Raw genomic sequence first — 12,270 nt, 5'->3', positions numbered from 1 at the left:
GCGATCAGTGAATTTTAGCGAAAACAAAAAAAAAAGTAAACACGGATGAGAAATGACACTTCAACGCCTTTTTCATGCTCTTTTGTGATGCGAGTTGCCAAGACAATGAAAAGTGCGTGCTGTTAGAGATAAAGATGAGCGTTAGTAATTAAAAAAAGGAAGAAAACAAACGCGAAAAAACAATGAAAGTAATGTCGTTTACATCGAGAAAATGTGGGATGAACAAAAACTTCTGATTTTTGCTTCGATTGTCTTAAAAGTAATTAATTTTAATTTTTTAGTAAGTAAAGGTTTTTTTAAAGTAAAAAAAATAAGTAAAATATTTAAATAATTATTTTTAAATATGTTTTAATATAAATAAAAAAAAAATTCAAAATTCTATATTTTTGATATCTCATTAAAATAAAAAATTAAATTTTAAAGTTTAATTTAAAAAAAAATTTAAAAAAAAAAAAAAAATTAAATGTAAAAAATTTTTTTTTATTTTAAAAAAAGAGATATCAAAAAAAAAAAACTTTGAATTTAAAATAAAATATTGTAAATATTTATAATTAAAGAAAAAATAAATAAGTATATTTAAAATTTTTATTTTTAATTTTATTAATAAAATAAAGAAATTAAATCCATATTAAAAATTTTTTTGAAACTTTTGTTTATATTAATTAATTAAAATTTCATTAAGGGTAAATTATTATTTTTAAATTTTAACAAAATTTTTTTTTCCAATAATTTTTAAATTTTTATGCAAAAATCAAAATTTATTTATTTATTTGTCAGCCAACATTTAAATTTATTCAATTAATTTTAAAAATAAATAATTATATAAAATAATTATTAATTTTAATTAAATTTAAAAATTATTTAATTTATAACTAGAAGTTAAAATAATTTAATATTATTAATTTTTAATTATATTTTTTTCCTATTAATAAAATTTAAGCTGAAACTACAATTTTTACTCCATTAAAATCCTGAACTCCAAAATGCGAATTTAATGACTTACCTCCAAAAAATAATTTCTCCCATCGATTTTTATTCTGGTTTCAACTTTATCGTTCTTCACAACAATGTCACGCTTTGCCTTGACAAACATTGCCATCCACGCAAAAAAAAAAACACCAGAAGCACAAGACGACGAGATAATCACCTTCAAAAGTAATTGTTTCTCATTAAAACTATCGTAAAATAAATTGCGTCCCGCTTGTTTGCTGACAAAATACAAAATCCTCTCGCTCTCGAGTCCATATCTCGCCAGCGCGACACAAAAACACACACACAGAAAATGAGTGACACGCGGAAGATATGATTTGCCATTTTGTAACTGATTGCCGTCATTTTCGTTTTAACTTGTTTTTCCTTCGTCTTCAGCTGAGAAATTGCGAAGCAGAAGATACTTGAGGGAAAAACTGCTGATCTGTCAAACTTTTCTAATTAGAAATTATGAGATGACAAATGTGTTTGTGTCTTTTCCGTTTGTCGTCGTCTTCGTTTCAAGGCGAATTTGTTTTTTCGATGATTTTTTGAATTCGCCTTTGATACCCCGAAATGTATGCAATGAGCAGTTCATCCACCTTTCGATTGTTTTTTCCTCCTCGATTTCCAATACTTTTCGATATAAACCACTTTTTGTGAAGTTTTCTTGATATAACTGTTTTTTCCGCTTTCTACCTGAACTTTATTGACTGAAGACACAAAAAAATGGGAGAAAAACATGATAATTTATGACACCAACTTTTTAATATTTATTCACCTTTAAAACCTTTTTCAGTTTGCTCTTCGTCTTTTTGCTGTTCTTCGTTTCTTTCGTTTCGTCTCTTCCATTGTTGCCACGTTTCTGGACGTGCGGAGAAAAGTAATGCATTGACGTCGCCCTTTTATGGCAAAATTGGATCTACAATGCATTTTAAAAAAATTTTTTTGTCCTACAAAAAAGAAAAAAAAATCCGTAAAAAAGTGGAAAAATTATATCTGTGGTAAAGTTTTTCCTTTTTATATTCTATTTCTTTTCTCTTAGTCTGTGAGTGCGAGTTTTGTGTGTGTGTTGACTATTATTATTATTCACATTTTATACAGTTTTACAGTTCAAGTGCTGTAAATAATACATGAAGGCGCGCACTGAACAACGGCTTGCACTTACTTGCATGCATTTTTATTGTTGTTTGTTGGCTCTTGCTGGCTGGCTGGCTTCCTCGCAGTAACAACAACGACGACGAAAAATGTGTGTTGAGAAAAGTTTACAAAAGGGCCATAATTTTTAGTTTTGAGCATCTCTCATTTTGATATACGACGTTGTTTTGTCTTCCAATGTGCAGCTAAAAGTTACAAAACATAGTTTTTAGTAGTTGGAGCAACAACAACAACAAAAAATGCAACGATACGCCTACTGAGATGAGAGTACCGGAGGAGGATGATAGAGTGGGATAGGAAACGATTTTACAAAATTGTTGGGAAAATGTTAATTTTTATGTGTGAGGATGTGTTTAATAGTCTTCAAGTTTTTCTTCTATTTTTTTTTTGCTGTTGAAAAAATGATGGAAAAGATTTTTTCTCAACAAGTCATGTTGATAGCTTAAATGAAAAGAAAAAGTTTTGACCAAGCAAAAAAAAATAATTAGAAAATATTTTCTAAAATATTGTTTGAATATTTTTGCAAAATTCTTTAAAATAATTTTCATCAATAAAAAAAATCTTTATATTTTCATGAAAAAAAAAATAAATTTTAGGCATTATAAAAAACTTTGAAGACAAGATTTTTTTAAAGCAAAAAATAGTTTTTTGTTATTAATTTAAATAATTTTTTTTTTTAAAAAAACCTAAATTTAAAAATAAAAAAATATTATATTTACATATGTTTCAATCTTTTATAAAATTATATGATAATTCTAATTTTCAACTGATGTTTTAAATAAAAATTGAAAATTGTTAAAAATATTAAATTAATTTTTAAAAATTAAATTCTAATCAAAAATATTTTTTAAATTAAATTTAAAAATTAATTTTATTTTTTTCTTCTAACATTTTAAATTTTGTGTAATTTTTTTTTTATTAAATTAAAAATTAATTAATTTTTTTAATTATTTTACCAAAAACATTTTTTTTAAAATTAAAGTTAAAAAATATTAGATTAGAAGATTTTTTTTAAAATGATTTTAAAATTTTAATTTTATTTAATTTAAATTTTCTTAATTTTTTTTTTAAATTTATATTTTTTTTATCTTGCCAAAAATATTTATTTAAAAAAATATAGGAATAAATAATATTTAAAAATAAATTTTAAAAATTGTCACCTTTTGGGAAATTTAATTATCATAAACATTCCCTCCCTACCCACTCATACATTCAAATAAAAATATCAAATAATACCATTTAGAGACTTAAAAAACACAAAACTGTTATTTATCTTTGTTTCTACTTTAATGTAGGTGCTTCACTTACACATTTTTTCTAATGCCCTTATTTTACATGCACTTTCCCGAGTAGGTACAAAGCAAGGCAAGATACTGGAATTTACAAACAAAACCACATACATTTCTTCTTGTCTCGTAATCATTATAAAGTGGGATATTTTTTTCTACTTTTTTTTTGTTCCATTTTTTTATTATTTAAATTCTAACAAAAAAAAATCTAAAGAGAGTTAAAAATATCATTGAAGCTGAAATCTCCCAATTTAAAGCTATTTTATTTTATTTTTTTTTTTTTGTTAAAAAAAAAGAAAAAACTAGAACAACATGCATAATCTGACTAAGCGATGACTATCTTGGACAAGCATTTTTTGCTAATAATATCGAACGACAATTTTTATGCAATTTTTCATCTCTCGAGTAGGAAAAAAATTTTTTGTGTGTGTCGCATATGTTGCCTTCACATAATATATAAAATATATGAAAATGTTTTTATGTTTTATGATTATATTATTATATGCGAAAAATAAATGAATGAGGATGAAAAATTGTATGGTAATTTAGTGCACCTGGCATTGACGAGGAAAACTTTTGTGTTTGTTATATAGAAAACAATAAACAATAAAAATATAATTTTTTAATATTTTTTTTTTGCGTTGTCGATTTTTTATGCATCACGAATGTTCCACGCGTTTATTTGAGTTTTTAATAAATAATAATCGAAAATTGCGTAATTAATGATCCTCGTTTATTTGAGCTGATTACTTGCTGCGCGACTGCTAAAATAGGCCAATTCGTCCCTGAACTGCAAAAGTACAAAGAGCACCATTAAAAACAGAAAATAACAAGAATAACTTTCTAAAAACAGTAATAATAACAAAAATTATTCGTAAATTTAATGATAATAATAATAAAAGGCATCTCACTCGCTGCCTCGTTGTGTTCCATGGCAGCCAAAAGGATGTTGTTGTTGTTGTAATTATGTCTGTAGCTGCATTTCCCATAACAATATCCCCGTCGACCAACACAGAAACACACATAAAATTCAGCAAAAACATTGCTTTTAGTTCTCATGGTTGTGTTCTCGGCGTCGTTTGGTAAATTTGTAATGTATCATTTTGTTGTTTTGTGGGCTGTCTGCCGCTCATGATGGCTTAGAGTTGGCCAGCGGCATTACTAAAATACACACCAAATTTGCATTCATGGCGTCCCTGTGTTGTCGGAACAGCAGCGTGCCCGCGGTTTTCCACGTGAATTTAATGATATGCGATATTTTTTGATCTTTTACGTCACTCGCTCGGCATCCTCGTCGAATTTTTATGAATTATTGCACGATTTTGTCATGAAAAAAAAAAATGTTTGCTTTGAAAAATTATCGTTTTTCTTCCGCAGGTAAGCTATGCGCCAAAATTAATGACAGTGAGAAATAAATTTTGCGGAAGACACACGAAAATTCGAGCTAAACATGAAGTCGATGGCAGGTATGACGACGACGGCGAACGACGATGATGATTTATTTGAATATTTTGTGTCTTATGACAAGTTGTAATAAATCACGAAACCAATATCGGAATGTACCTATCCTTCGGAAAGTAGTTTACATAGGAGCTGAGAGGAATTTAATGAATGAATTTATTCATAAAGGTGAGTGGTCATGAACTTTTGCCGATGGAACAGGATGAATTTGAATTATTTAAAGCTTTTCAAGGAAATTTTTGCTGAAATCGCTTGAAGAAAAAGAAATTTTGATTAAAATTATTAAATTTCTATAAAAAAAATATTTTTAAAAAATTTTTCTCTTTTAAAAAGGCATAAATTATTTACTCTTGAAGTAAAAATTTTATAAATCGAACAAAATTATTGCAAATAATCGACATTGCAAAATTTAAAACTGCAAGTCACGTTCGAAACCCAACAAATACTGCACCGATTCAGCATTTTTCGCCTTATTTTTGAATAATAATTGTGCAAGATGCTAAATAATCTTCGAAAATTATCAAATTTATGCTTTGAAGCCAATATTTACCTCTCAAAACTTGAAAATCTGAACACGTCACACCAATTTTGCACTAAAAATTCTCCTTTATCTCAATACATTTCGGTCCTTTTTTGCCATTTCTTACCTTTATCATTGTCTTTTGTCATCATTTTTGCTGTCCCTTTGACACCTAATTTAAGTAAATATGAGAAAACGTGTTTCGAACGTGATTCAATCTAAAAAAAACGAATCGAAAAAAAAATGAAAAAGGGTTCTTTTTGCACAAAATAAATAAAAAATAATCTTCTTTAATACTTTAATTCAATAGAAATCAGCCTCGTCAAAGGTCACGCTATCCAGCGGAATGTCAAAGAGCTCTTCTTCATCCACATTTGCAGATTGGAAACCAACCACAAGCATTTCCATGTCACCTCGGTCTGTGGGTGGCGCGCGTTTTCGACAAATCGTGTCTTGGTTGTTTCGAAACCAAATTGTCCCGAATACCGAACCACAAACTGCGATGGAAAAGAAAAAGGCTTCGAGGCATGTCATGACAGCGGAAGGTGGTTCGGGAGCTTCGTAGACTGTGATGTTAAACCAATCGGTGAAGGCCCCGAAGCCGGAGAGGAAAACTGCTTGGAAACGTAGTTGAGCGACACCAGCAGGTAGCATGAAACTACAAAAAAAAGTTTTTTTTTTAATTAGGCCGCTCCAAATGAAACTTAATAGTTTTGTCCGATGCCCCATTTTAAATTCGAAAATCCAATGGGGCAAAATAGAAAATAAAAAGTTAAAAATTTCATCAAAAATTAACGGTTTTTGTGTATTTTCATAATTTTTCAAGAAAATTTTTCAATTTTTAGTAATTTTTGTATTGAAAATCGTATTACGACAGCTATTTTTATGATATTAATTTTTTTTTTTCAATTTAAATTAAAATTTTTTAAAATCAATTTTTAATACTTAAATTAAAAAATTTGAAAATCAATTTTGAATACTAAAATTTTATTAAAAAAAAAATTGGCATTTTGAAAAATCATATTGGAAGGCCGCTCCTAAAAATGAAAATCGGAAAAAACCCCCCCCCCATTTTTATTTAAAAAATTTTGGACAAAACTATTGAGTTTCATTTGGAGCGGCCTTACTTTTTATTTAAAAAAAAATCTTGAAAATTTGAAAAACTAAAATTTATAAAAGTTAAAATTAAAATTGTATGAATTTTTAAAAAATAATTAAATAAAAAAAAAAATAATTAAAATTTTAAATTAAATTAAAAATATATTTAAAAAAATAATATTTATAGCTTAGGTGTGGCTTTAAATTTTAAAATTATTTTATCAATTAAAATAATCAATTTTAATTTTATTTAATTATTAAAATTAATTGGAGCGGATTAAAAAAAAAAAATTTTTAATTAAAATTTTAAATTTTATTTAATTTTAAATTAAAATAAAAAATTTGAGAAGGTTTTTTAATTTTTTTTTTTGAATTTAATCAATTTAATTTTTTTTAGTATTAAAATTAATTAATTATTTTATTTAATTTTTTTTTTATTATAAATTTTTTTTTTTTTAATTATTTTTTTATAATTTAAATGAATTAATTCAATTTATTTTAATTAAGATTATTTTTCACTCTTAAGTAATAAAAATTTAACTTACGTTTGATTCCACACAGAATGTTTGATAACTGAAAAACATTTCGACTCAATATTAAACCTTGTATCCCGTTTTTCTTCCATTATATAAGCTACAATGCCACCATTTGTCTCGTTCGGATGCTCAAAAGAGACTTCTATCGTTTCGTTATATTCTCCCACCTGCTGTAGAATGACATGGATCGGCTCTAATAAGAAAAAAATAATAATTTTTTACAAAATTTTTCTTAATTTTTTTAACTTACCAACAGGATGAGGGTTCGTTCTCTCACTATGAAGGGCATAAGAGCTACATTTATCATTGGCATCCGTTGAATTTTCTTCGCACGCGAAAACTTGAAAGGAATAATACGTAAATGGCTGAAGTCCATCGATCTCATATCGATACCATTTATGCTCGACATCCACTTCGTGCATCATAAATTTGTGTGTTTTCACGTAATTCGAGTTTTTGGTGATATCTATCAAATCTTCCTCTTTATTGTATTTGGTCACGTGACTCAAGCTGTACTCATCATCGTCATTCTCATCTTCTTCGTCGTCGTCGTTGTCGTCATATTCATCCTTATTTTCCGCTGCTTTCTTCAAATCAGGACAACAACAATATTCCAGGCGAAATTCTTCTTCCAGCTTTTCATCTTCTTCGTCAATGTCATAAACATGCGGATGCTCGCAAAAATCTCGATTCTTCAAAACCAAGTCATCCGGTTGTCTCAACACATCGATGCTAAAATGATGAATATGTTCGGTATCTTTCCTGCCGATTCGCCATTTTAACATGATCGCGTGACTTTTTATCTCAAAGGTCCCGAGATTTCTCACTTGATTCAGCGTTTTAACGGGCGTTTTGAAGTAAAATATCTCAGATTGTCCCTGCATCCGAAAGTTACCGGCGAAAATTGTGCGAACATAATACGCGTATTGCGTTCGTGTTTGAAGTCCTGTGAGATTAAATGCCAATATGCCATCTGAAACCCTCCTTGCTTGCGAAATTTTCACAGTTTTTATGTTCCAAGTATTGAAAGCACACGTATATGCGCCATAAAAATGCGTTATATTCGTGTGTGGCGTTTCCATGAAGTAAATTAAATATCCCTCCAGTTGCTCATTTGGCTGCACTTTGAATTCACTCCAACGAATCGTGACATTTCGAGGACTCAAAATTTCGTGCGAAACATCGATCGTCGTTGTGTGACAAGATTTCATGTTGCCGTTCGTGTCAATGTAAATGTCGGGCGATGTTTGATTCGTTTTTTCGAGAAAATCGCGCACCAATTGTGGACATAGATTTTCGTTCGTGGAAAACATGACAGTGCCATTTTGGATTTCGAAGTCAGGATGGGGGTCCCAAAGTGCCTGCAAATTGCTATTGTCAAAAATGTACAACGCAAAGTACTGAAAATCGAAAATTTTAGTGAGATTTTTTTTTTTGGTGAAAATGCATCAACTTACATCTTCTGACACCGTTTTGCCGCCAATGACGCGCAAATTCTTCAAAAAATCCAGCGAGGTGAGTGGATATGACCTGAAAATGTTAAAAAGTTCTGTCAATAAGGCGAAATTTTTGGCACAACACGAAGGACGAAGAAGGGAGAAACATAAAAATTTTCATCAAGTTAAATTAAATAAATGTACAAACTTTTTTAAAGTTCATTTATCATCGTTGTTATTTTTTTTACGGCAGAGTAAATTGAATGAAAAGAAGAAAAACAACAAAATTCTAATTTTCTGTGTCATGCCAAAAAAAAAAAAATAAGAGGAAGAAAAAATTGTTTTTGAGAAATTTTTGACGATAACTCATCAAGATTTTTTGTTTATTCGCGAAAACTTAAAAAAAAACTCACCTGTAAATTTTAAGATAGCCGGAAATTATTTCAATTGAGTCAAGGGATTTGGTTAGTTCATCCATCAAATCGGGACGATCAGCGGCAACGTCGATCTTAATGGTCAAAGATCCATCGATAATATTGCATCCGTGAAGTTTCTGAGCATCCTCGACGTAGTTGATAAGGAGTCCATGACAAATTTTGGGGCATTTTCCACATGGGCGACAACGAAAATCGTGATAGATTTTATGTTCCTGTTAAATTTTGAGTTAAATTAAAGTTAAGGTGAATGAAATTTAAGATTTTTTTTATTTTCTAATTTTTTTGAAATATTTCGAAGTAAGGAAATTTTCATTTTTTTAAATTTGAAATTTATTTTTAATAAGAAAATAAAAAAAAAATTATATTTTCTGCTGAATTCGGTCATAATTAAAAATAAAACAATGGGTGCATTCAAGATTGCTCATAAAAATTATTTAATTTTTTTTACTACTTTTTTGATGTTTTTGAACGTTAATCGTTGATTGAACACATTAAAATAATTTTTATTTTCATTATTTCAAATTTTTAAGTCAAAATTTTAATAAAATTTCACAAAATAAAAATTTAAGAAAAATAAAAAATTTGGTCACGTGACTCAAAAATTTTTTCATCAAATTTTCGATAGATAATGCGTTTTTAAAGCAAGTTAAGTTCATATCTAATATAATTTTAATGTTTACTGGACATTATTATCGTTTTTCAATCAAAAAGTACCAAAAAATGTCAAAAATTTTCATTTTTTTTTAATTATTTTTATTTTTCCCCCTGAATTTTTTCGGCAAAATCGGAGGGGCGGAGGTGATATAAAGTGAAATAATTAAATTCAATGGCCTTATTATTCTAAAAGTTAAAAATTCCTTTGAAAACTACTCAAAAACTTACATTTTCTGGATCCTTTTCCGAAAATCCCTTCGGACAAGTCGTCACACACAACGATTCCTCAGCATAAATGAACTTTCGGAGCTCCGGATCTGCCGAATAAGTAATGCACTCCTGTACCGTGACACAACGCATCGTTTTTTCGTCATACAATTTGTTCGCGGGACACTTTTCCACACAAACGCCATTGTCTCTGGGCCCTTTACAGACATAACATCCGCTTGCCGTTATGTTGTGACACCCGAACATGCAAAGATCGTGACACTTTTCGAGCGGAATCTCCTGCAATTTGCTCACGACGCACACAAAGTCATCTTTTGTCGAAGTGCACTTGATATTTTTCTCGTCAAACGACTTGGGGTACTCGATATCGGTGCAATTTGACCCATAATCTCGCAAAATATTCGTTGAATGATTCGTATGGAAGTCAAATGTATCAGCATCACAAATTTTCGGACATTTTTGAATGCGAACGGCGCCTCTGCTGATTTGTTGGAGCGATGGAAGACCAACCTGGAATTAAAAAAAAATAAAAAAATTTTTCGTCAATTTGAATAAGGGCTTCTTTAGAAAATTTGCTTAGTTTTGAAAAAAAAGAGAAAATTAAATTTTTGAAAATTATTATACAAAAAATAATTTTTTAACTAAAATCAGTTTTTTTACTTTTTTAAACGCAAATTTTAAAATTTTAATGAAAATTCACGAAAATTTAAAATTTTTCTTGCATTTTAAGGAATCGATATTTGAGAAAAAAAAACGAAAATAATTTTGATTATCATTTTGACCTTACTTCCGTTATATTAAACAACTCATAAAATGTCAGTGCTGTATTCACAAAAAGCTCATTCCCGCGTATAATTTGTAAATTCGGGAAAATGTGTCGCAATGACTTCAATCCCTGTAGGCGATATAAAAACACAAATCCCGTCACTTCTCGCAACTCTGGAAAATGCAATTTCGCAAAAACTTCCGGCTTCGCATCTATCAAAACTATGGTCAAAAATCCCAAAACAGCTGTGCAATTTTCTAGTTTTCGAAACTGCGTCACATTATTTCGTATGTCGATGTATTTACATTCTCGCGAATGAGTCACATGCAACACGAAGAAAGTTCCGATTAGCATGAACACGAGATTTCGCATATTTTCGTGTTCAGGTGATGATATAAAAACCAACACAAAACAAAAAAAATCGTAAGAAGCACACTGATAATGACTGCGCGATCGTTAGAATGGTCAAGAAATTACTGGTTGTGATGTTGAGTGCGATGTGATTGAGTGAACAAATTGATTGATCATTATTATTAATATTAGAGTGTGAGTAGCTAATTTTTTTTTCTTTTTTTTTTGAGAAGTTGGATATTTTTATGCTCATTCTTCTTAGAGAGGAATGTCGCTTATGGGAGCTCGTAACGATAAAACATAGCTGGAGACGTTCCTGACTACCACGCAAACCGCTTGCGGGCGACAATTTTCTCACATTCACATTCAAGTCATAAAATTAAATCAATGTACGTCGAAAAATGACTCTCTGACGCACCTACCGATCGTCTTCGATCGTATTTCGCGACGCACAGTAGGCTTGATTTGAATTCTCATACAAAAATAAAACAAAAGCAGGGCTATTTGACTTAAGCTTAAGTTAAAGTCACTTAAGTTTGACTTAAGCCAAATTCATTGACTTAATTTTCCAAATTTTTAAAGAAAATTTCATAATAACTTTTGAATTAATTTTATTTTTTCTTCAACTCAAGCTTAAGTCCGGAAGCCTATTAAGTCAAAATACTATTTTGGCTTAAATTTTAGTTTAAGTTAAATCACATAAGTCTTGTAAGCTTAACTTTAAGTCATATTAAGTTTTTGCAGCCCTGTTATTTTCTTCAGAGCTCCAAAGTTTAAGTCAAAAGAAAAAATTAACTTAATTGTCTTTTGACTAAAGCTTAAGTTTAAGGAAAAGTAAAATTAAGTCAAAAGTCACATGTTCTTTAGATAAAAAAATTTTTCAAGAAAATTTTACAAATTTAGATCTCATATTTTGACTATTGACTTAAGCTTAAGCCAACTTAATTGACTTAAGTTAAACTTAAGAGCTTAAGTGACTTTTACTTTAGTTTAAGTCTTAAGTCAATTAGTTTTGACTCACTAATTTTTGCACCCCTGAAGTGAAAAAAATTTCAAAAAGTCAAAAGTCCAAAGTACTTTTAGTTTTTTTTACTTTTACTCAAGTCAAAGTTTAAGTCTTTAAGTTTTTTTTGGCAATTAAAAAGTCAAAAACCATTTGACTTATGACTTAAGCTTGAGTAAAAGTCAAAAAAGTTTGACTTTAGTCAAATTATTTGACTTAATTTACCAAATTTTTCAAAATATGAAAAAAAAATTAATTTTTTCTCAAAATTTGGTCGAAATTCAAAAAAAAAAACTTAATTCAACTTTTACTTAAACTTAAGCTTAAGTCAAATTCAATTAAGTCAAAATTTAAGTCACATAAG

At 28.9% G+C, this 12,270-nt stretch overlaps 1 protein-coding gene across 1 annotated transcript; it reads right to left on the bottom strand.

Moving 5' to 3' along the window:
* Positions 1 to 5,686: 5,686 nt before the first annotated feature.
* LOC134831402 (insulin-like growth factor 1 receptor) lies at positions 5,687 to 10,957 on the bottom strand. The gene is made up of 7 exons (XM_063845122.1): positions 10,574 to 10,957; positions 9,787 to 10,296; positions 8,881 to 9,116; positions 8,489 to 8,561; positions 7,282 to 8,431; positions 7,041 to 7,224; positions 5,687 to 6,055 (listed from the first exon to the last, which is right to left on the bottom strand). Exons 1-7 carry the CDS (start codon positions 10,922 to 10,924, stop codon positions 5,701 to 5,703), a joined length of 2,859 nt encoding a protein of 952 aa, XP_063701192.1. The 5' UTR covers positions 10,925 to 10,957; the 3' UTR covers positions 5,687 to 5,700.
* Between the last annotated feature and the right edge of the window lie 1,313 nt (positions 10,958 to 12,270).

Source organism: Culicoides brevitarsis, chromosome 2 (genome assembly GCF_036172545.1).
Source record: "Culicoides brevitarsis isolate CSIRO-B50_1 chromosome 2, AGI_CSIRO_Cbre_v1, whole genome shotgun sequence".
In the NCBI taxonomy this organism is placed as follows: Eukaryota; Metazoa; Arthropoda; class Insecta; order Diptera; family Ceratopogonidae; genus Culicoides; species Culicoides brevitarsis.
Note: the sequence above shows the minus strand (reverse complement) of the source record. Positions and strands in the feature narration are given on the sequence as shown.

Bases quoted from the DNA above. Each gene is read 5' to 3' on its own strand.
- LOC134831402 (XM_063845122.1), bottom strand. From the start codon at position 10,924: ATGCGAAATCTCGTGTTCATGCTAATCGGAACTTTCTTCGTGTTGCAT. The intron at 8,562-8,880 runs GTGAGTTTTTTT...TAACATTTTCAG, and splicing joins GGCTATCTTAAAATTTACAG to GTCATATCCACTCACCTCGC. The intron at 8,432-8,488 runs GTAAGTTGATGC...TTCGATTTTCAG, and splicing joins GCAAAACGGTGTCAGAAGAT to TACTTTGCGTTGTACATTTT.